The 26,063-nt window shown below is 40.3% G+C and overlaps 1 protein-coding gene across 1 annotated transcript; it reads left to right on the top strand.

Moving 5' to 3' along the window:
* Positions 1 to 118: 118 nt before the first annotated feature.
* LOC134798832 (myotubularin-related protein 10-B) lies at positions 119 to 24,169 on the top strand. The gene is made up of 14 exons (XM_063771216.1): positions 119 to 544; positions 788 to 842; positions 7,060 to 7,196; positions 7,995 to 8,153; positions 10,289 to 10,626; positions 11,311 to 11,428; positions 11,696 to 11,884; positions 12,194 to 12,323; positions 20,690 to 20,825; positions 21,061 to 21,295; positions 21,667 to 21,787; positions 22,289 to 22,461; positions 23,039 to 23,197; positions 23,656 to 24,169. Exons 1-14 carry the CDS (start codon positions 485 to 487, stop codon positions 23,716 to 23,718), a joined length of 2,073 nt encoding a protein of 690 aa, XP_063627286.1. The 5' UTR covers positions 119 to 484; the 3' UTR covers positions 23,719 to 24,169.
* The last annotated feature ends 1,894 nt before the right edge of the window (positions 24,170 to 26,063 follow it).

Below are 26,063 nucleotides of genomic sequence, written 5' to 3' on the forward strand. Positions count from 1 at the left end.
CATTTATACATTAGATTCCTCTCCTTGGAACCGTTCTCTTCTCTTTAAAGCAATTTTTATCTAATGACTTTAATTTCTTGACAAATACAATGCGACAAATGGCCACCCTTTCAATTTTAAATCTGGCAATTACTGAGTTATCTGTCGCTGTCGTTTCGTTTTCGTTGCATATTGGGGCATGGGAATGAGGATTTGGAGAAATATTATTTATCCCTGCTTACAACTAGGAAATTCCCCTTTGGGGATTAATTATTAGAGTTAATTTGTTAATAATTATGTTTAGTTTAATGTTTCGGCCAGCACTAAGGACTAGAAGGACAGTGTCGAAGTGTGAGTGAAGAGTGTTTGCGGGATGATTGTTATCAAATCTATGTGAATTCTACACAAATCATGTGGATTATTGTAAACACTGTCTAAGTATAGCCAAAGGCGTTATGACCCGCGTTTGTGTTTGTGTCCAGTGAATTAACTATATTATTTAAAAATGAATGAGAAGAAAACGGAGAAAACCTTCAAGAGCTACATCAATGTATCTCCATCAAAGGTAACATTTTCTAAATACATAGAATACAGTTTCGTTGCTACACGATCTTAACCTCCCGCTGAGTTGAAACCCTACTCTTATTGTGCCTTTATATAGTATATCTTACAGTTTTTAATTTAATTTGTGCTAATTATTAAAGTCAATATAACGAATGTTTAGTTTAACAAGTGTTTTTCCTTGATAAGGTCGAGACTTTATATATTTATATAAATGATTATGATTATGATTTAATAATTTTTGCAGAATAATGGGGACAGAAATGGAGCAGTTCAAGAAGTGAAGCCCAAACTGCTAAATGGTGAGTCTTATTGATTTTCTAGTCTAGATCTAGTTTAAAACTTTGTTTGTTAGCTGTTCAAAATTTTATCCATTATAACATTATCCAAAATGACCCAAGATATCAAAGACTCCTCTAAATATCAAGTATAGTAGTTATTTTTCTACTTACTAAAATGAAAATGACCCCGGTCCCCCATCGTGATAATTCATGATATTTTTCTTATACCAATAACCTTGCCAATTCAACCATAAAACTTGTAGATACAAGCTATATTGTCATAATATTTTCTTTGTTTTTTTTTTATCTTTTATACACTTTAATGGGATGATGATGTAAATTAATGATTCATACTGATATTAAAATTACTATAATCAATTGAACCATCAGTAGTAAATTTACATTAACTATCAACACGGCTTAAACTGGACATCGGTGGGCCTTAACCCATTAAAATAAGGTCTATGATGATTCACTTAACTGTCAATAGTAGTACAAATATTATTTTAAAGTAACAATTGAGTTTTTATCATTATGCAGAATAGCAGACTAGACAGAGTAACAATGATCAGCTTTAACAGACATCACTCACAGTTTAGTCAAGTGAAATGGTTGCTGTTAGGGCCACCACACACTAGCTTCTTTTGAGCGACGCTAGGGAGACGCTGGTGTGGAGTCTCTCTAAAAGTCTTCAAAAGTGGATAAATATTAGAGATGCCACGAATATTCGGCAACTATTCGGTATTCGGCCACTTTGCCGAATATTGGGTATTCGGCCGAATATTCCCTACTATTCGGCCGAATACCGAATATCTGATGCACCTACCTAAAATGAAAAATTACACAAAAACATAACCTAAAACTAGGCATATTTAATAGTATAAATGTATTCTTGGAAAGTAGTTAAATACAAAGGCACGTTTTTGAGCATTTGTAGAATACAAAATATTTTATTTTTATCATGGGTCTGATTTGATTGACTCTAACTAAATTCATTAATTCTGTTCAACATCAACATATATCTTAGCAAACGTTGTGCTTTGTTGGCGAACAGTTTTCATAATAATTGTGACTCACGATAATCGCATGTCATGCCGAATATTCGGTGTTCGGCCGAGAGAGGGGCCGAATACTCGGTATTCAGTATTCGGCCAAATTCACTATTCGGGGCATCTCTAATAAATATTGATATTTTGTTCATAAACTGTAAGCACTAAAGCCAGTCTACACTAGCGTCTCCCGAGCGTCAGCGTCTAGTCAATTCTATAGCTGCTGCACAACGCAACGTTGGCGCAACTGCGCAACGACGCCATTTTTATTCCCATTGCGCTGACTAGACGGCGACGCTCAAAAGACGCTAGTATGGGGCGGCCGTTAATTAACATCACCTTAATTTTGAGACTCCATTGACGCATAAGTTAGATCAGCGTTTCAGTGATGCAATTGCCGATAATGCGCTCATTGCGTATGCGTTACGTGCGCTTAACTGTACCGCCATCTATGGCCTGGCACTTCTTCTAGTAATGTGAACCTTATGCCGGCGTAGTAAGGTCGACGAATGATCAATTAACTGTCGATGGGGCCTGGACCTCGGCCGCGGAAGTACGGGAAGCATTGACATCCGTTTTGTCAGTTTATCGGGACTTAGCAAGTGTGATGGGCGTTTTGAGACCAGGTAGGAGTTTTTTTATTCTGCCTAACGTCCTATAATTATCTTAAACGCAACGCAAATACCGCCATCTCAGGGGCCCGTTTCTCAAAAGCTTGTAACTTGTAATACAAGTGGATGTCACTTTTTGACAGCTTTTGTTAGAAAAGGATTCCACTTGTATTACAAGTTACATGTTTTTGAGAAACGGGCCCCTGGTCATCTGTATCGGCTGTATTCCTTTCTCTGCTGCAAGCATATACACATGTTTATAGCAACTATAGACTATAGATAGGGAACACGGCTACAATTTACTGCGTTAAGAGTTATCTAAAGTCTACGGACAATATTGTCCATAATCCGCAGCACTGTTTACACTTGGAGATGTTTTTGTTTCTGCATAAATGAGTCAATGCAAACTTTTCACGGTCGCGGCTACTACGCAAGCGCCGAATGATAAAAGAAGTTAACGGTCCAGCGCGTTCGTGCCCCTGACGCTGAGAAATGTCAGACAAGTAACTAGTAAAGACTGACAATCTCTTTATAAACTCGCGTGCGTCATTTACAATTGGATGCATAAGTATTTTAATGTCAAAAACTACCACCGGTGCGTTAAAATAAAGCCTCTATCCTGAGAAGGTCTATAAAATTTCGCACTTTTATTCCCATGCCTGAGCTGAGACTCTACGTGACATCAACATCATCATTCTACTAATACTAGAGAAGCTCAACTTTGGAGCTAATAAAAATAAGTATTTCTACAAGAATGACGTCTGGATCTAAGCAGTCTTTACAACTTTACTCCTCTTTAACAAAGGTTAACTTATCTCTGGCTACCAAACCGACTATAGGCACGAACGCGTTTATGTCCGGCAAACATAAGGCCAGTCGGGCCAATGGCAACCCTGGAGCTGTCAACATTCAGCATTAACAGAATTTGGCAATAAATCTCTTTGGCGTTTCGCGTATGAATGGCGTTTTGCGTTTTTGGCATTATGCGTCTAAGGGGCTTATTCGCTTTATAATTTGGTAGAGAGGTTTAACATTAACTCGCGCTAAAAAAGTTTTTGACCCATAACGGGTACTAGAATCTCATGAAGAACCAACGGCGTTGGTGCATGACGCTATACATATTATTTTATGAAATTAAATTCAAACTTTTACCCGGTAGTGTAAAATAAATATACCTTGTATAAAATGTTAAATATCTGCAGATCGGCACCTAAAATTAGGCGTCATGTTTATTTTTACCAAGTTGGTTCGATTCTTCAACCTGGGGGGTTTACTGCGCTCGGGAATTCCTAAAATATAACGCCTCAGTAATCTAATAACCATACATCGGGGTTTTCGGTGCGGGAATGTTTTACACTAGCCAAATAACAGGTAAAAACTGTAAAAAACGATACTAATCTAACATTTCTAAGCACATTTGGACCTTACTACCTACGTTTAATTCATAGTTTGGTAATTATTTTACAATAAACAAAGTTATAAATACACGAAATCATTCCCGCACCGAAAACCCCGATGTATGCTAATAACCCACGTCGACCTATTAAGATTAACGGCAAAGTTATTAATTTTGTCGAGAAGCTCGAAGACTTGGCTTAATGGCTTGGCTTGGTTTAATGGTAACAATAAGAGCCCAATCTGATCCAAGAACGGTACCTAATGTAGTGGCTAGCAAATGGTAAATTGTTGAATGTACCATTTGTTGCCTTATCACTCCGTGTGGTCCACCCAGTGGCGGCGGATTTCGCCCCTTTCTCAGCACCCATCATATTGACTACATTTTGAGTTATTTCTTGTTATCATCAGCGAATATTTTGCCACAATTTGCCGCCCCTAATATCTTGCCGTCACAGGCCCGGGCCTACTTGGCCTTAGGACAAATCCGCCACTGGGTCCATCCTAGTGGGTGTGGGACAATTGCTTATATGACACTTTGGCAGGTGCGAAATAGTATGAAGATGTCGTCCCTTTGTATGTCCCCCACCCCCAACTTCGCACATAGTCAACAGACTTTCAAGAATTTCAAGATTAAGATCTACTATAACATCGACACCAATCACAATGGTAAGAATACTCATCATCATCTTCTGTCACTTTCTCGAGTCATGTCCAGTGAGCTGAGAAATTGCATGGAGAAATTATGAATGAATTCATTGATAAATTCGCCATGCACTTTTACGGCTGATGGTACAATTCGAGTCCATGGGATTAGCGATGGTGATTATTGATAACATGGTATCGCTACAAATTTGCAATGTGCGAAAGAACGGAGTTAGCAACAATTTCTCACAGCGCCGGCTATTATACTCGAAACAAAAGATTACACTTAAACAAATAATTAATTCTCTTTGTTGTAAATACGTAACGATGTGACTTCACTTTCATTTTCTCAGATCCGTAATAATTATGGTAAATTTAGTTTTAAAATAGAAGTTCAGTATTTATTGCCCGCCAGATTAGAAGACCAAAGATGGACAAAGACGGTCACAGAATGGCAAGGACCTCAAGGTACCAGACACCGTGGGAGACCACAGACAAGGTGGATAGACGATATTGTCTCAATAACTGGGCCTAATTGGACCCATGATGCAAAAAATAGGATATACTGGAAAAGATTGGAGGAGGCCTATACCCAAAAGGGGTCCTTAAATTAGAAATAAAATAAAATTTAATTTAGCAATTAGAATTATATATTTAAGGAATAAAGGGCTTAATAATAATAATAATAATTTATTGCCCGTGTTGGGCACAACTCATCTGCTCTCGTTGTGTTGTAAAAGTGGGTTTAGGCTATAGGTTCTCCATTCCAAAATGCGGATTGGAGACTATAAAAAATAATTCACTATTTTTTATAGTTCTGTCAAATATTGGTATTTGTCACTTAAGTTTTAGGTAGGTATATCTCACGAGAATGGTTTCGTAGTTCATTTTTAATTAGAATTACTTAGCTGTGATAATGCTGATATAATAGGTATGGGAACATTTTGTATCCGTCCGTATATGACATCACTTTTTATGGAAAATACTGAATGTACCTACAAAAATATCCTTGTATAAAAATGCGATTACAAATGTGCCATTCCATCGTCAACCAAATTTACCGTATTTTCAATATAGGTAAGAATCTTGATGATTTTGCTTTCATGATATTTTGAACACAGTTAACACTTTCAGTGCCAAGCATGAGCAAGTATGCTTATTTTGTTGGATAAAAATTAAAGTGTCGGATTACTGGTTCCCAGTCGGTCACTGATGCCACTACGTTACGAACCTACATACATCAAATAGATGGGGACGGCCAGACTGGCTAAATGTATCGCAACACATGTTTGATACCACTTCGATACCATAGAAAAAAGGATGTGTTCCGATATATTTTGCCACTTTAACCGTTACTATCTAATCTATTTATTAGATGCTGACTGTACAGTCGCCACACGGGATTGTTATGCCATTTAGGGTTCTTGCTAAATTGGAAATTCTATAGCGTAACTATTGAACAACCAATTTAGCTAGGACCCTAAATGGCGCAACAATCGCGGAGCGTGATGATACATAGGTGCTAAAATGATTTCCTAACTGTCCTAACCTTCCGTTCTGTAACGGAGGTGTCGACAGCCGTGACACGACATGACATGTCATTGTACTTTTGCGCGTGCGTCTAATTAACCCGTCATCTTAATTGGTCCTACGAGCCGGATCACTGGGTTTTGTAGGCCCCATTATAGTGCGTAGGTCATTGTTTAGTGTGAGCTTAGTCACTCACTGGAATAAGGGTCTTTGTGTTAGCGCTGCGATTCATCTCGGGCTATGTAGGTATGTGACTTGTCTGAGAGAACCGCCCGAAGTCTTGTCATGCGACTAATTTTTCTACGATTAACAAATATTTTGCGTGTGTTAGTCCGACTCGTTTTCAAGCTTGCTCCCCTTCTATTTTTTTTATTACCTACACAAGCTACATGTATGCCAAGTTTCATACAGTTTCATACTTTCTTCCGGATGGGATTATACTTGTGAAAGTTAGGCTATTTGTAAAATATTTTTGTCTTTTATCAGGTACGTAGATCGGAATTCACTATGTAGGTAACTATGTATGATCGTGGTGTGAACTTAAAGTAGGTAAGATTATGCAACTATAGGTCGCTCAACAGAAAATCGAATCGAAAATACCTAATTACATTTTCGGGGCTTCGGCCCAGCACAATAACTCAATCACCGGTCGTTGAATTTAGTTAGATCGTTACATATTAAGACCGTTTCGTTTTAAATTAAGTACTTATTCTGTGGTTTTAGTATGTATTGTGTACCTCCACAAATATTAGGTTATCTAATGTTTGTTTACCAGGTCTCGTTCGCCGTTCGTAGCCAATGAATGCCACATCTGTCTCACTATCTAATCTTATCCTGAAAAATGAGCATAGCTTCTGTCTGTATATTGAGTGTTGAAGTACTTTTACGGTACTTTGGGAGCGTTCAAGTATTACGTAACGCAATTTTTGGACATTTTTGACAGCCATTCGCAGTCCAGAGAAATTATAAAGTTAACTTGTATTTTACATAAGTTTTTTTATTCGTCAGGTGAGCTGATAGTGGGTGCGGCGCACAGCGTGGTGCTTTTGACGCCGCTCAGCGACCGCGACCACGGCCGCTTCGGGTCGCTGTTCGTCACCAACTACAAGCTCGCGTTCGTGCCGCTCGAGAAGTCGGTCGACGATGTGAGTCACTCCTTACTTACCATCGTCCTTACAGCGTCAGTGAGCTGGTGGGCGGCTCCTGGCACCGCTCAGCGACCGCGACCACGGCCGCTTCGGCTCTTTGTTCGTCACCTGCTCGCGTTCGTGCCGCTCGAAAAGTCTGTCGAAGTGTCGACGATGTGGCTCGTACTGCCCTAAGGTTTTGGTCACGTTTTATAAAAATATTGATGCCTTCCCATACAATCTGCACAAGCATCGACCGGAGATCCTTAATTCCAGCATTAACTGCATGGAACTTGGTAGCAGAGCGGTATTCCGTGAGCTAGTGTACGATGCCTGTTATTGCATCCAGCAGGCCTCTCCGATTGATTGCTCGTAATGTATCTACACTACAAGATGAGTAATAATCTAATAATAAATAAGCTCATTCAGTTTCATGCTTTTTATTACCTATCTATGAATTTTATAGTCACATTTTTGAACAAGATCGCCTGACAATCTTGCTAGTCCGGACGAGGTGGTGGGAAACTATACGATAAAGTCCATTAGTGTCAGTCCATCAATGATTACCGGTGCGTTTAACAACTTGAATGCGGTCTAAAAGTTCAATTCAGCTTTTTGCCGCACGTCTCCTGTCCAATTTTGACCGTATCCGTATCAAATTGGATTCGTTCTAGCACAAACTTGCATTTAAGTTACGGATTCAAATAACTGTTTTTATACAATCTTCCTGAATATATTTGGATAGATTTGCCTTTCGTTGTTTCTTTTATTTAAACGGTGTAACTCAGATATAATAATTTAATTTGTATTTACCAGGAATGCAGCCAACGCAACCACCTCCTCGGCCCATACGAAGCGGCACTTACAAGCGTGGGCGCCGTGTGGCTCACGGACGGCGGGCCGGTGCGGCGGCGGCGGTTGCTGCCCAAGGGAGACATGCCGGGGAAGGTTAAAGGACTACAAGTCATATGCAAGGTAGATTTCTTTCTAAAGGGACCCACAGATTACCAGTTCGCCGGACGATATCAGCCTCTCAGTTTAACGCAAAAGGTGACAGTTCTGAACAACTGACAGGCTGATATTGTCCGGCGAACTGGTAATCTGTGGGCCCCTTAATCCCCACGCAAAAAACTGGTGTTATAAAAGTTACAAGATGCATCCAAATCTGTATAAATATTTCCAACCGACTAACTCCTGATCGATGTATGTACGGTCGAGTTTACAAATATCTTTACAAGCCAACGTACCAAAAATATATTTACACGACCTTATTTTCAGTGTCTTAGAGGCGTGTTTATATATATTTGTGGAATTTTGCCTTGTAGAGTAGAGACGTGTATGAACTCGACTGTACAGGTAGCTGTGCAAAAATAGGTACACGGCGGGCGACTTTATGAATGAATTCCATTCTTATCTTCTTATCTTATCGTTTTCGGGGGCCCTTGCGGATACACTTCGACCCATAGGGATCTTTTGTGCAATTAGCCCCTAGAGAAGATCCGTCAACTACTCAAGAGCTTTTCCCACCATATCCATGTGCCGGATGATGGAGCTCATGGGTACACTGAGAAAAAAAATCGTTTAAAACAATTGAAATTGCACTAACGTTTAATGCTTTAAACGGTTACATATGAGACTATCGAACCAAGCAGTAAAGTTCACTGTTTGTACGTTACGTACGAACGAACGTACATTAGTTGATATTGTAATAGCAGTTAATCTTAATGAAATTATTTTAATGTGTGCTCGATAGCTCATATTTTTTTCAGTGTAGCGTTTTAAAGTCCTTTGGTTCCAGATATCCCGCTCCAAAGTGCCTCATTCTTTGTCTGGCGAGGGCGTGACATTCACACATTTTAGGTGTTTTACTGTCTCTTCCTCTTCGCCACACATACGACAATCGGTGTTGTCAGAGTGTCCCATCTTGCCCAGAATTCCTTTGACCCCGTAATGGCCAGTAAACACAACAAATTCCATTCTTAATGTGTCATAGGAAGATTATGGTTTAATATTATTATGATGTATTCCACCGTAATGTCGACACACTAATGAAAAATGCTAACATTAACATTATAAAATTTTAAAGACTTACACCACCTTTTCGCCGGGAATGATGCGGGGTGGGTTGTTCGAGTAGGTAGTTAGTTTAGGCTAGTTTAGGTTTAGTTTTACTTATAGTTTTAGGTTTGTATTTCTTAGTTATTTTAGTGATAACAACAAGTTTATTTAAACTGAAACAAGGAAAAAAATACATATATGAGGAGAGTTGGTTAATGGTAGTGGTGGGTTAGGGCTAGGGCTGCGGTAGGGCTGCCCCGTCGCTAATTTTTAGTGATAAAAAAAATCATTTATTCAGATGAAATAAACCCTATAATACAGATTTTTTTCTTCTGCCAAACTGCAGGGCAGTTTGTTGGCATTGGATTGTATTAAGCATTTTATGTTGTTTGTATATTTGTATTTATTAAGCAAATAAACGTGATTCTTACAAAAATACTTTAGATATAAATCCATTGTCAGTTTAGTTTATCAAACGCGTTACTAGTAGAAAGGTATTATATTTTATTAAACATGCAGGTTCAGTAACCCGATACAGCGATTTATCTAATCAGCTTAACTGTGCCATTGCGCTGTATGGTTTCATTATCACGCGGTACGTTTGTCATCTCAAATAACTCTATGACTCACCTGATTACTTTTTTTGTATGATTTGATAATTATCAGTAACAGCTTTTTCAATTCAATACCAGTGAGCTTCATCTTGGAGCCTGTCGTCACTTTATACCCTCGTGTTACCCTAGGCCCTAGGGTCAAACTCTGTTGGTTAAAAATAAACACAGATAACTACAAATAGACAACGTCGGCTAATCGGGCTAATACTTGTTATTTACGTATATAGGCACTGTTAGCATAAATCTGGAAAATGTATGCGTCCTACTTTAACAAATACGTGCACATTGAAATAAAGATATCTTAAAGATAAAACTAGCTCCATATAACCTCACGATTAACACAATAATGAACAATAACCATGTCTAAATTTAAAATAAATCTTATATTTAACCCATTTTGGTTTTTACTATTATAAAATTAACATTTCCTTTTTTCAGAACATGAAAGTCCTCACATTCAGTTTCGCCAACTCGCCAATCGGCCACGGCCGGAAAGTCGCCATGGCGCTCATCCACCACGCCTTTCCAAAGCGTCACGATCTGCTCTTCGCCTTCGAATACAAGGAACCTTACTACCCCACCCTACCCTCTGACTTAAACATGTTCATTCGACCGACGGATTGGAAGAAGGAATTAGAAAGATGTGAATGTCCTCATTGGAGGATAACTTGTATCAACGGGACGTCGGATGCCTTCATGTTGACGGCGGGAGAGACGCTCATAGTGCCTAGTTCTGTGCTGGACTATAATCTTATGGAGAGCGCGAGGCATTTCAGGTTTGATTTTTTTTTATATAGGCTCTTTACCACCATAGGGAATTCCCCGTTCTCGCCGTACAAATTCAGCACCGGGGGCATTCGCTACTAACGACCCACTTCACGGAAAGGACTATGCATCAAAATGGTCCCAATAACCAACGGAAATGAGAGTTAGGTCATTAAATAGGTATTTTTATGTACTTCATTTCGTTATATGGTCACCAAGCGGTATTCCATTGCATAACTGAGATACACAGACAGACTCCATGCAAAGTTTCCCATGGTCATTTGTTTATTTAATCGTATGGCATGCATGGTTAGGCAATCAGAGTACAGCTTTGAGTTTGTTAAGTCAGGTAATACGTCGGATGTCACGGCATCTAGATCTTCAGCTGGTTCAGAATAGAGATTGACGGAAATAGTCCAAATTTATTGCAATTCATCTTTGTTACCGCAGGAATAAGGATGTATTTGCAATATATTTAGCCATTTTGTCACTATGTATTTGATGCTCACAAGTAGGTTTATGCTATACTATACAGGTTGATTTCAAAATCACGCTGTAATCCTATGTATGGAGACTTCATAGATAACTTTGAATTCTTCGCGGATTTCAAAGGCACGTATGAATGAGATAAATGCTCACAGTTATTAGATTTTTTCTTGATAAATGCTATACTTGTATTGGGTTTTGGTTTTCAGATCAGGCCGGGTGCCAGTATGGGTGTGGGGCAGGAGCGCGGGGGCCGCGCTGCTGCGGAGCGCGGAGCTGCTGCCCACGGAGCAGGCCGCCACCGCGGAGAGCGTGCTGCTCGAACAGGTAATGAATACGTGTATGTGTATATACTGTATAATGTATATGTGTATATACTGGGTGACAGGCCGATTACCCATACTGACCATACGATGTAAGTATACTTCGGGTTGGTTCTAAAGTAATAATCGTTCAGTATGGCCTTATTTCGGCCTCTCGAAACTTCGACTGAAGTAAGACTGGGTCTTGGGTTGAAAATTTCCTGTGAAATTCGGTGGTCGTCCGCTTGTCACGTATTTTAGTGAATTTACATATTTAAAAAAAATGTTTTAGGTCCGACGCTCGCACCCCAAACTGACCCCGCCGCACGTGATCTACCTATGCGGGAACAGCTTCCAACAGCCAAGCAACGCCGCGAGTCCAAGCAGTGCCTTAACTCCGCTGCCGACGTTAGGGGCGCTTCAGGCCTCATACAAGAAACTAGTCGAGTTGTGTACGCCGACGACGTTAGGCGGATTCTGGGTGAGACTTGATAGTTATGCACTCATACTACAGTCCGCATCAAGTAGTAACTGACGGCCAAAGTAGCCAAATAAATATTGACATATTTACTGGCATGTTCTGACGAACACATCCTTATTTTTATGGAAACAAAGATGTGTTAAGATATATTTGGATATTTTGGACATCACTGTCTATCTGATGCTTGCTGTACGTACAAACACACAGCTGCAAACAGCAAACAATAGAATGCAAACAGTTGAGTAGACGCCGACGCTCGGGAGACGCTAGTGTGGGTTGGCTCTTATACTTATTGAACCTTTATTCCAGGTGCAAGATTCACAATACTACTCGCTCATGGAGGCGAGCCGGTGGCTGCGTCACGTCGGCAGCTGCGTGGCGTTCGCAGACTCGGCGGCCAAGCACCTCGCCGACAACGTCACGGTCGTGCTGCAGGAGGGTAAGTCTTCTTTTTCTCTTTTCTATGGTTTAGTGCGTTTCATATTGAGCGGGGTAAGAGGATTGTAAAAATAGCAGTCTGACAACCTCCACACGCCTAGGGTTACCAGATACAAATTTTGAATTTCCTGACAAAATTCCTGATTTCCGAATATTTTTCCTGACATTCATATTTTTGACTAGGGAGGGGGAGTGTAGCCGTTAGCGATGGCCACCCAATTGAGCCGATAGCCGCGTTTTATCGAACGAGCGAGCGAAGCGAACGAAGTTCTTACATTCAACTTTGAACACGCGGCTGGCTAGCGGCACGTCCCGGCATTTCGATGTTTTTAAGCTGAACTATCAGAAGATAGTTTGATACTCAATGACTAAAGTAAATTTGTTCTAATTTAAATTAAATTGGGTAAACATGTAGTCGAGGGCATTATATTTTAGTCATTAAATTATGAGCAGGCTCGATCAAGAGGTTATTGAGCTAGAAAAGCTTAGAAGGCCAAAAAGCTGTTTGTGAGGGGGCTTGCTATTCTGGTCATTTTATTTGCAAGAAAGTATGGTCGAGTTTGGTATCAAATGAAAGTGCTCGGCTTACACTTTTATAATATCGTTTTTAAATTTACCATTTTGAAACTATTAGCAAGATAAAAATAAACATAATATAGGTATTTGACATTTGACAGGAAATATTTCGGCTTACCACAGATACAGTTTATTTTAATCTATATGGTGACTTAAATCCTCCTGTGAACGGTGACTCCTTAGAAGTCGGTTTATTTTTCTTAAAAATTATTTTCTACTATTTTACGTCGCACTATACGAGTAAGTATGTAGGTGCAACAAAATCGCTCTATATAATTTTTGCCTAATCGCGAGTTCTCAGTTCGGGGAGAACTACTAGTTAATTTAAGTTTCATAAAATTTATTATTAATTTAAGAACATAAAAAGGTACTTTATAAAAAGTCTATCAATTCAAAAAATTCCTGGCATTTTCGTGTTCGGTCCCCATTCCTGACAAAAGGCGAAAATTCCTGACATGTCAGGAAAATTCCTGTCATCTGGTAACACACGCCTCGAGCCTCACTGTTGTAGGTACTAACAGCAACCCGACGAAAGGCCTACGAACAAAGAACCCGCCGAGCGGGTTACTGGCAGTGAACGTGTTAAAAACTTATGTTTATTCCATTTGCCCACAAAACTGTATATGGGGCATTATCTATGAAAAGGGACCTCATTGTTGATGGCGCTTACGCCGCACAGCGTCGCGCGGCATAGTATTTATATAGGAGCATCGTTAATAATGGCGTAAGCGCCATCGACAATAAGGTACCGTTTCATAGATAACGTCACATATGGTTAATGGTAGTTTGTCTGCAGTCCCAAGTCTGGGTGCGCAGTCCAAAGTTAAATTATTTAACATTTTATATATTTACCTAAATACTAAGGTCCTTCCCGGAAGTATTAGGTCGTTTTGTAATGGTAAGAATCGTTAATTGAGTAAAAAATAAAAATCCTAAATACTAAATAGCATTGTATAAGCTAGATCAAGATAATGAGAGAGAGCGAGTGAATAAATACTAGTTAATAGGAGCCGAAGAAATATCTTAAATGTAGTGATGTACCGACTATTGACTTGGCCGACTAGCCGACTAATCGGCGCTCGGATGGCCGATTAGTCGGCGACTAGTCGGCTAGTCGGCCGGATCATTAGTTTCGTCTAAGTTCGGTTCAGAATAGTTCAGATGTTTTACCCCTTTCGTCGTGCTATTCATCATATTATAAATAGTAACGCTGAAAATTAAATAATAAAAAATCTTAAGGCTTATCATACGTAATGTATATCATACGATAACCGGACAATCGGACAAGAAAGCGACCAAGCGGTAAATAATTCGAAAAAAAGTTTTCGTAAGCACCCTAAATAGGAATTTGGGTAAAATAGGTGAAAAGCTTATGGAAAATATTTGCTGTTTATTTCTTTTTGCCCTGTTTTTCTGTCACTTATAAAGTGCCGACTAATCGGCCATTTTTGCCGACTAGTCGCCGACTAATCGCCGACTACAAATAAGGCCGAATAGTCGGCTTTCCCGACTAGTCGGTACATCCCTACTTAAATGTGTTTTCTTTTACGCACTTTATGAAGATGTAGGCGTTTTATTCGAATTGTCAATTTTGGTACTAGTTTCAAGCAATTAATGTAACATCATGATTTACACACGCTACGATCTATCTATAAATCGAATAAATTAAGGTATTTACATATTATGACCTTGGCTAATATTACGGAAACATGGGATATAGTGATTATCAATAAAAAATAAATTAATATCAATTAGCGCCGCTTTTGAGTCTTGACATTTTTTCTGTAAATTTAAATAATAACTAATTTTCAAGGTAAAACAAGTTGAATTTACGTTTTGTTGCATTTATAATTAGGTTTACGTTTTGAATTTAATAGGAAGTAGAATGTTTACATTATTAATTATTCTTATAGCGTGACTACATAGATTGGTTGTGTCGTTCGATTAGTATCAGTATCCATAATGACGTTGACCGCGTTCAACGGATTAGTGCTTTTCATATTTATAGTAGAGTCCCGAGCGGACTCGAACCTTGTACGCTCTCTAGCGAACATAACGTCACCCGCTGGCAATAGTAAGGACTTCACCCACATCGCCTCTGAATACGGATACAAAACTGAGAAACACGAAGTGACGACCGACGATGGATACATACTGACGATGTACAGAATACCGCCCGGGAGCAAATGCCCCAAGAAAGCCCCCCTGCTGCTGATGCACGGCCTTCTACTATCGTCCGAGTGCTTCGTAGTGTCGGGACCGAATGCTCCCGCGTTCGTACTAGCTCGAGACTGCTACGACGTGTGGGTCGGCAATGTGCGCGGCAACCATCACTCCCGCAGGCACGTCACCTTAGACCCCGATAGAGACTTGAAGTTTTGGAAGTTTTCCGTCGACGAAATGGGTTATTACGACATTCCGGCCATGGTTGACTACGTTCTGAATGCGACGGACTCCAAAAATCTGATCTACATAGGCCATTCGCAAGGAGGCAGCGCTTTCTTCATCATGAACTCCGAGAAACCAGAATATGCAGAGAAAATTAGTCTCTACATCGGTCTGGCACCAGCTACAGTTTTATTTCACACTAAATCGGAACTTTTCAGAACGGGATTGATTTCTATAGATTCTTTGCAAAATGCGTTAGAAGCTACGGGTGTTTGGGAGGTTTTCGCCCGCGATCTTCCTGTCCAAGTCACCTTAAACACGTTATGCCGAATGAAGATACTTACAGAGTTGGTTTGTGATGTAGGATTATCTATATTTGATTCACCACATTCAGACTCCGTTACCCCAGAAATTTTGAGAAGAATAGTTGACTACGAGCCATCCGGTACGTCTATTCAAACCCTGGCTAGATATGGTCAGGCGATGAATGAAATCAAGTTCGTTAAATTTGACTACGGGTCTGCAAATAATTTGAAGATTTACGGGAGTCGTGACCCGCCAGAATATGACCTGGGTAAGGTGACTATGCCATCTGTGGTGTTTCACGGCAAGTCGGACCATCTCGTGGATACAATAGACATGGATTGGCTCGCGAGTCAGCTCCCGAACGTGCTGGAGTATGTTACAGTTGAGGACCCGATGTGGAACCATGTCGATATGGCGTTCAGTCGCTATTGGAAGGAAACCATTTTTGTAAAGATGAAAAAGTATTTAAATAGATATAGTCATCGTTATTGAGGATAATTAATAATCCCGTCGTATTTGTATGAAGCTGTAAGTAAACAAACAGACGACCTAGGACCGAGCTACCTGGAGACGCATGATACGGAGGGCCGACCCCAAATAAAATGGGAAAGGGCAGGCAAAGCAGAAGAAGAAGAAGAATTTGTATGAAGCTGTAAGATAACAGTTTTGCCCTAGTGTTAGTGAGACGTTTATTAAGTATTATTAATTCAACCACATTAGACTAAAGTCTTATAAGTTTAAGTGTAGTAATTAGTACCATCCCCACACTGTTAACTGACAGTTCGTAAACCTTATTACAAAAGGCATTAGGTTAGGAAGTTGTTTTGATAATAAATCATATTTTTTTAATTTTGTCAGTATTTTTTATCATAATCAAATCATCGGCAGTATCCATGAACATACTTAATACCATTACGACGTTCCGTATTATTACAATTAATGAAATCTGGCGAAATTTTAAGGCCCGCTATAGACGGATAATGTTTTTTTTATATTTGAACCTGATAAAGAGGTTAAATAATTCTACTGAGCATATTGTGAGCTTTAGGGGCTGTTGCACCAACCATAATTTTATTGACGAACTGATCAACGTCAATTAGCGATACCTAAAGTTCAAAACTTTTAAGTAAATGTATCTTTTGTAATGTCTTAATTATTTATACACCAATTAATTTAGTTTATTAATAATGAGCTTTAAAGTATAAGCTCTATTCTGAATGTACATTAATGACATTATCATGTTAAAGTTGATGGTTGTCTGGAAGTGATCACTTTTTAGCGATAAGACCGCCTGGTTACCTGTGCTCTTACTCTGGTGTAAGAAGAATATTTACTTACTAGCTATTTATTATTAAAATCGGCCTTCGGTTTGATATAAAGAATTCCGGAAATGTAGAACACAACAAGGCTACTTTGCCAGCAAACAATTATAATTCAACTTTATTTATGCACAACTTTTGGTAAACGATTTAGAACACGATATTTCTCTAAACTAATATACAGTTTTTGTTTATTTGGTTGAATGGGATTATCATTGCCACGTTGGCTGTCCTAAACGTAAAAGTAAGAAATAAAAAAGTAAAACGCCGCTATTCTTTTAAAATGTAATTGTGTATAAATAATTCCTCATAAATTGTAAATATGTTAGTATTTTGTATATTTGTGTATAGCATATTTGTATGTATGTGTATAGCATCACTACGCACATATACATATGTGAAAGATACTTGCGCAAGTGTTATTTTTATTCGACGCTGGTTTTTTTAACCATCGAGACTTGTGTAAAATGTAACGTTAGCACTTTGTACATCTGGGGCCATTATCATGCGTAAGTAGGAGCTTAGTTTCATGAATAACTAGAACAGTTTGAACAACTAGCTCCTGGAATCAAAATTATTAAAAAAGAAACGCTTCACCTCCTTGGTTGTCCCATCTTGGACCAATCTTTCGAAAATTTTATAGATACAAAAATTCAAAATTTTAAGGCATCCTCACATCGTCTGATCAAAATTAATATACATTCGGCGTATTGTATCATAAAACATTGTCTATTCGTCCCAAAATTCACATACATTCTCCGCGGATCACACCTTTGGAAACACCCTTCTTTGTTATCAAACTTGGACAACTTAGTTTTAGAAACCCTAACCACCATTTTCAACATTTCTTTTGGCGAAAGAACATGGACCCAGGCTAGCCTACCCATTAGGTTGGGCGGCCTGGACATCCGCAAAATTTCCAGCGTGGCGTTACCCGCTTTCTTGGCTTCGGTACACGGTGCTCAAAACCTTATCGGGAAAATTCTAGCCCCTTCCCTTGGGGTCCTGGAGGCTTCGCACTGTACCGAGGCCAAGAACGTATGGCAGTTAACATGTCCTAACACAGACCCGCCTGTCAACCCATGTTCGGAGAGGCAGTGGGACGAGCCTCTCTGCCGTCTAACTACGAACCGTCTCCTAGATTCGGCACATAGTCCGACAGATCGAGCTCGTCTTCTTGCCACTGCGGAATGGGAGTCGGGTCTGTGGTTACAGACATTACCATCCACAACTGTTGGCACATTTTTGGATAACACAACATTCCGTTTGGCCACATGTCTCAGACTAGGGGCACCAACAAACATGCCCCACCGGTGCCAATGCGGAGATATGGTTGATAATCTGGGCCACCACGGCCTCTCATGCAGCCGTAGCGCTGGAAGGATCCCCCGCCACGCCAGCCTCAACGACGTCATCCGAAGGGCCCTTGTCAGTGCCAAGATACCGGCAGTCCTCGAGCCCGACGGTCTGGCCAGGGTCGATGGCAAGAGGCCTGACGGAATGACGCTGGTGCCTTAGAGTATGGGACGGCCACTTGTCTGGGACGCTACGTGCGTAGATACCCTGGCGCCGTCCCATATTCCAAGCACCAAACTTGGCGCTGGTGCGGCCGCATCCTCGGCCGAAAGCCTCAAACGCCGCAAATATGTCACACTAGGTAGTAGCTACATATTTGCGGCGTTTGGAGTGGAAACCCTGGGGCCGTGGGGACCTAGTGCGCGTCGCCTCTATGAGGAGCTGTCAAAGCGCCTCATAGAGGCCTCCGGTGACCAGAGAGAGGGCTGGCCAATATTTTGCCCAAAGGATCAGCATTGCTATCCAGCGGGGCAATGCGGCCAGCCTTCTGGGCACCCTACCTACAGACCACGATTTAGGGCAATTTTTTTATTTATAAGTATTCGTAGTGTTTTTATTTTGTTGTAAAAGTCCTGAAATAAAACTTTAATCAATAACTATGGTCATATTCATTTAAGTATTTCTTCATCTTAACATAAATCATTTCCTTCCAATATCGGCTGTAGATCATATCGAAATGGTTCCACAGGGGGTCTTCCACTGTCACATATTCCAGCACATTCGGCAGCTGACTCGTGAGCCAACCTATGTCTATTGTATCCACGACATGATCCCACCTGCCGTGGAACACCACAGTCGGCATGGTCACCTTCCCCAGGTCGTATTCTGGCGGTTCACTACTCCCGTACAAGTCCAAATTATTTGCAGATCCGTAGTCAAATTTAATGAACTTCGGTTCATTCATCGCCTGACCATACCTAGCCAAGTTTTGAATTGATGTGCCTGATGGCTCGTACTCAAATATCATTCGTAAAATTTCTGGGGTAATAGAGTCTGAATGAGACGAATCTATTATAGACAATCCTACATCACAAACTAACTCTGTAAGTAAATTAATTTGGCACAATGTGCTCAAGATAAATTGAGTCGGTTGACCTCGAGATAAAGTCTCCCACACCCCCACGGCTTCTAGGCTGTTTTGCAAGGAGTTTATAAGTGACAGTCCCCTTCTGACAAATTCCGATTTAGTATGTAATAAAACTGAGGCTGGTGCCAGACCGATGTAGAGACTAATTTTCTCTGCATATTCTGGTTTCTCAGAGTTCATAATGAAGAAAGCGCTGCTTCCTTGCGAATAGCCTATGTAGCTCAGCTTTTTCGAGTCTGTCGCTTTCAGAACGTAGTCAACCATGGCCGGAATGTCATAAAATCCAATTTCGTCGACTGAAAACTTCCAAAACTTCAAGTCTCTATCGGGGTCTAAGGTCACGTGCCTGCGGGAGTGATGGTTGCCGCGCACATTGCCGACCCACACGTCGTAGCAGTCTCGAGCTAGTACGAACGCGGGAGCATTCGGTCCCGACACTACGAAGCACTCGGACGATAGTAGAAGGCCGTGCATCAGCAGCAGGGGGGCTTTCTTGGGGCATTTGCTCCCGGGCGGTATTCTGTACACCGTCAGTATGTATCCATCGTCGGTCGTCACTTCGTGTTTCTCGGCATCATATCCGTTCTCGGAGGCGATGTGGATGAAATCCTTAGTGTTGCTAGCGAGCGACGTTATGTTCGCTATCGTGCTTAAGATGTTAAACTGCGCTTGGGACTCGACTATAAATACGCAAAGCAGTAAACAATTGACCGTGCTCCAAAACATGTCTACTGACACTAATTGAACGACAATTAAAACAACAGACATTGACGCAAACAAATCATTTAAATATATTTTTTAAAAATTTGCATGTCGTTACCCTAATTAATTCCAAACTGTAGGCCAATACCTACCTACCTTGATTGTTATGTATCAATGAAAACCCGTGCACTGGCATCCAACGATGAAGTCACCCCCGTTCCTCTACTAATATTAATAAATAATAAACATAACCAGTTTATAATGTTGGTGTTTATGAATTAATGACATAAAAGGTTAAATACAGGTTAAATACTTTAAATTATAAACAAACTTAGAGCATTTAGTAACCGGAGACGTCATGGCTGTCATTTTCTGTACAAAACAGTCTGCCGATTTTTGCGGGGGAGGGGACGTCAAATGTATTGCTATTTCTATAGGATTTCTACGTAACGTACAAATAGCCATGTCAGTCCATACAAAAGTTTGCACAATTGTGCAAGGTTTTCGGCAGAGGGGTAAACTCTTAAAGGCGACTCCAGTTATTAAATGCTCTAAGCAAACAAATGATACGCGTTCTTGGATCGTTAGTAGTTGTTTTTAAGAATGTTACTTTACCAATGTATTTTTAACCAGGTGACGGCGTTGACTATTGCGCGGTGGTGTCGTGCCTAACGCAGTTGCTTCTGGACCCACACTTCCGGACTATATCGGGCTTCCAGTCGCTCATACAGAAGGAATGGGTGGCGCTAGGACACCCGTTCTGCGACAGGTAGGTTTTACAGGCACTTGGGCTTATCTTTTTAAATAAATGGTATTGTCGTTAATCGGTCTCTTCACAGTTGATCCCATTGTCATCACGTCAGAATCTAATGTTGAGTTGGGATCGTGAAAAATCTTATTCTGATAAGACCTAGTTTGATTGGAAGAGCTTTCACATAAACTAGTGCCTGTGACAATTGTATTTTTATGCCACGATTAAATATATCCTATTTTCTATCCCATAGATTCGGGCTCCCCCGGCCCGGGAACCCCAAAGACTCCAAAGACACCTCAGCCGCCCAGACAGCACCGGTCTTCCTACTCTTCCTGGATTGCACGTGGCAGCTGTTACAGCAGTTCCCGGACAAGTTCCAGTTCTCGGAGACGTACCTCACCACGCTGTGGGACTGCGCGCACAACCACCTCTTCGACACGTTCCTGTTCAACTGCCCGAGGGACCGTGAGCTCGCTGTTGCTAAGGTAACACTCCTCACCGTGCTTCTGTCTTTTCTGTACTCCTGGTTCCCTTATCGGTGCCGCGCTTGTCTTGGATCGACAACGCGCTTGTGTCTACTACGGTGTCCTCTTACTATTAGCCTGACCGTAGGTACGCTTGTTCACCACCGTCTTTAAAAAAGCCGTTTTACCAGTTTCTTGACCGGTTTGAAGATCTAATCGTTATAGAGTGACAGAGGTAACAATAAACAAAGCTCGGCAAAGCGTTTGTTGTTGGGTGGGCAACGTTCTTATGACCTCAAGGTTTTGTATATATTAAAAAAAATACCGTCAGAAGATCGTTTGTCCGCTACGCATTTCAATAGTATATTTCTAAACATTGTCTTTTATTCCAGAATTTCGTCCAAAGGCCGGTTTGGGATTGGGGCGAGCAGTTCTCGGAAAAGGACAAGGCGTTGTTCTACAACCCTCTCTACATGTCGGATAAACCAGTAATGACACCAAAGCAAAGGATATGTGAGTCCCCTGTAACCTTTTTATAATTATGTACATTTTAAAAGGAATTTTGAAATTAATTTAATGATTAATGAATCACTAGACGTAATAAAAAAGTATGGTAACTATGACATAGACTCTAATCAGATCTGGTTTGATTCTTGAGTCGAAAGACTTGTAAGGATGTCATAGAATCTTAAATAAAATAACATAAACCATTAAGTTTCAGTTCGGTTAAATCTTTTGCAATAAATTTGTCCGTAAATGAAAGTTGAAACCAGGGACAAATTAAATTATTTTATGAAATATGTCATGTTATTGTAATGGCGACACCTGTCTCAAATTTTCAAAAATTGCGTATACTGTGAAAGATTAGGCAGGGTGCCGCCGTGACCGAATGGCTTAGAGATGGTATCAGCCGCCAAAGCTTAAAACGCCGGTTCAAGTCCAGTCTGCATTGAAGAGCTAGGTCACTTTTTATTATCTATTTCAGTGTAATAATACTTAATTTTCTTTTTGTAGCAACCTCATCAATGCCGGGCAAACCGTCCGAGCTACAACGACTAGAACCTTGCACGTCCGTGGCCGGCATGGAACTGTGGTCGCAGTGCTACGAACGCTGGCTGCTTCCACTAGACGCGCCATACGCCGGTCCCGTGCAGTACCACATATTCAACTATTCAGTTCTCGGCGAGGTAAGTGCACACTAGTTTATTTTAATTAGGCCTTGAGTTTTCTTTTGAGTTAGGCCTTTTGAGTTTGGTCTCTGGTGGACGCCATACCAGGCGTGGCTCACTCCGCGATTTCGTCGCTTTGCTACAGGTAGCTAAAAGTACATCCGTTCCGCCCCAATTTTGGGGAAAGCCATAAGCCGCGCGTGGCGCTGTCGCCACCTCGCGGCCATTTCTGTCCTGATCGTAACAGACGCGTTTTGTTAGAGAGTGAGTCTTCTGTACCTAGTACTATTATTTATTCTGTGGCCATACGCCACGTACGACATCAGGTTCTACAGAATGTTTCTCAGCCGGATACCAAGGCTAGAAAAGGCCTATGTCCTTTGCCTTTCTGGACCTTCTTGTACATGTTGCTGCATTTACCACCCTCTTCTCGCTTCCCCAACCAGCCCCGTATTTGAGGGAGCGCGGAAAGTTTCACTAACAAGGAAACTGCTAGATATTAGTAGTATATTTTGTTAAGAAAGGGTAAAAGAGATTCAGAATGTAGTTAGACAGTGTTAGTAAGAATTCGGTTGTATCAGAAACATGTTTACAGATACAACGACTAAACGAGAAACTGTCTTCCCTGTCGATAATGAGCAACCGGCAGTCCAACGGCGACTGGGACGAGCCTACACGTCCCGCGGCCGTGTCTCGCTTCTTCCCCTTCAGCGTGGCGCGCGGCAACTCGCGTAGCACGCTCGACTGTATGCAGGTAACTACTTGTTACTTCTGGCCTCCTGGTACTGAAAGCACTTTGATAGGATTCCGGCCACATACTGTTTTACCTGAGACGTTACTTTTGGACTCCTATCCCTATGTTGATCTACCGATGACACTAAACTATTAATACAAACATACAAAACAAAAATACCATATTCCAATTGTTATTATATTTGTTACTACGAACTGCACGGCTCGGCCACGACATTGAGCGACTTGCGACGGCGGCAGCGACAACCATAGGTGGGAACGAAAGGTCCGATTGCTGTGTCTCGCTCCAACCTATGGTTATCGCTGCCGCCGTCGCAAGTCGCTCAATGTCGTGGCCAAGCCGTTAGAGTATTTCGAGCCTGACAAATGACTGATATTCAACTTTATTCTGTTCCTTTTAATATAAAAGAAATGATGCCAACAAGTCCAAACATTGCTAAACATTGTTATATCAAACAGGTGAGCCTCATCGACGCCTCACAGCTCCTGGACTCCCAGTCTCTACTCAACGCCCCAGACTAATTCCACAAATTACCTGTAAGTTGCTAGAAAATGTGCTTTATGTATACATTTCCATGTTTGCGGAATATATAAGCGAAAAATAGAGGATGTCATTATGCAATATGAACTTATTCAACGTAACGTCATCTTAGTTTTGATGCGGTCAGAGTGCTAAAATTGTGTCATGTTTTGGCACTCTATCCGTGTCGTTATTAATGGTACCTGTATAAATTTTATGATGGTAAAATGTAAAATGACATTTCCTCCCATAAACTACGATTATCGAAAAGATTTTCCAGTATCTAGTTTGTATCATCAATCAAGGCGCCATTTTAGTTAGTATTATTATTTTGTGTGTTACTGTTGTAAGCATGTATAAAATTGTCCGTAGTTATGCAGAAAACGACCAACTTAACTTTTCTATGAATACAAAATAAATAGGCCCCCTGCCTAGCCAAGATGACAATCGATTGCAGAAAACAAAACGAAACGCTAAGATAATAATGTTAATGTTGTGTATGTGTTGGGGTGGTGTAATGTTAATATAAATGTATTTGCATGCATTGTACTATGTTTTTATCTGCAAATCAACTATTGATTGATTGATTGATAAACGTAAATAATGGATGGAAATGATAACCCATCGTTTCCTTTTCTACAAACGATTGTAATATTGGCTGGCCCCCAGAAATCGTCATAATGAATTAAAGTAACGTTTAAGTTGGTTCCTTTCTGCATACCTACAGTTTGACGTGCTTTTATAGAACAAACAGTTTGTTTTTATAAACACTTGTATTTTAGCCATTTTATTATAATTTGATAGGAGAATATAAATATAATTTAACGAAATATATTTGTATTTTTTTTATTTAGCAATGACATACATAAAGCAAGTGGTGTAAATAGTCTTAGAATTATAATGTATGTAAATTAGTGAAACTGTCATATCAGTACAGAGCAAATTCTAACAAGTTCTATAATGGCCTTAGGTATAGTTTTTATAAATATAGCGAGTGTGAATTATTTTTTTAAGTTATCTTATGCTACGAATTGATTATATTGTAATATTCCATTGAACAAAATAGTGATATTTTTATATTTGTGTAATTGTGTAGCCATTATTTTCTTATATTTAAAGTTAGATAAATAATAAAAGAGACTTATTGAGTGTATTTAAATAAAGCCAAAAGTGGCTTAACTATTTCAGTCGTTATTATGCATATTATTTTAGCGCTACAAGGAAAAAAATTAAATTTAATGGAATAACTTCGAAAATGAGGTCATTTTGAAAATAACAAATACCTACTAAGCTAGAAGCATTTTCTGTTAACCTTTTGACCGCCACAGTCGGCTGTGGCATCGGAAAGTCTTGCCGAGGATCCAAAGACGGCTACAGCCGACAGCTTCGCCAATGCAATTGGGACTTACGCGGGGTATCGTCTTGGGTCGTCCCATTCGTTTTTCATCAAGTTCATAAATTAGTCCTATTCTGCTTTCGTCACTCATTCTACATTGAAAGCCACCGACGATTGTGACGAATGTAGAATGAGTGACGAAAGCAGAATAGGACTAATTTAAGAACGTGACGAAAAACGAATGGGACGACCCAAGACGATACCTTACGCGGGACTATGAAGTTCAATTTCGCTTAAATAATCGCGATCGCCTGGCGTCGGGGGCACGGCATATTCTTTCGCCGTCTGGCGTTTAAAAGGTTAATGACAGTAAGCAAATCTTGGTAAGCGTTGCAGTAGCGTAAGTGTTGCCAAATCAGGTATGAAGTGCTTTTCAAAATGACCCCGTTTTCGAAGTTATCCCAATGCAAGGTGCATTAGTAGTGTTTCAATTTAGGGTTTCATCGGAACTGAGTTGAGTAAAGGCTCTTTTTAGCTTTGACGAGTAGAATTTGTAAGATTCGGTCAAGGCCTTAATCTTAACACTTTATGAAAGCATTTGTTAAACCTGTAGCGAAAATTTACGTCAAAATGTTAAAAAAAAAAATCTTTAAACTTTTCGATGCCTTGTCAAACACAAAAGCTGTCACTCGGACGCCATGTCACCGAAGTATCAAAACTGAAATTGAACTTTGTGCATATGCACGTAGGTCTATTTTGTTCTGTGGTCTGTGACGGATTAATCCGTCTTCGGCGTTTGACCTGCGGTTAGGATATATCCCGTTGGCGTCGAAAAGGTTAAAATACGTACAATTGTTTCATTAGTCTCGGAGATTTCTTTTTAATATATTTGTTACCATTAAAATGTATTAATTGTATTTTAACATATTTATTTATGGAAACCAAAATAATCATAAAGTAATGAGCACTATGTTGTGAATACGGCAGCTACTGTGTGTTTCTCGACGTTAT

The sequence above is a fragment of the Cydia splendana genome, chromosome 17, assembly GCF_910591565.1.
Source record: "Cydia splendana chromosome 17, ilCydSple1.2, whole genome shotgun sequence".
In the NCBI taxonomy this organism is placed as follows: domain Eukaryota; kingdom Metazoa; phylum Arthropoda; class Insecta; order Lepidoptera; family Tortricidae; genus Cydia; species Cydia splendana.

Coding starts and splice junctions, on each gene's coding strand:
- LOC134798832 (XM_063771216.1), top strand. CDS start 485: ATGAATGAGAAGAAAACGGAGAAAACCTTCAAGAGCTACATCAATGTA. Junction 843..7,059: donor GAAGCCCAAACTGCTAAATG/GTGAGTCTTATT, acceptor TTTATTCGTCAG/GTGAGCTGATAGTGGGTGCG. Junction 11,885..12,193: donor CGACGTTAGGCGGATTCTGG/GTGAGACTTGAT, acceptor CCTTTATTCCAG/GTGCAAGATTCACAATACTA.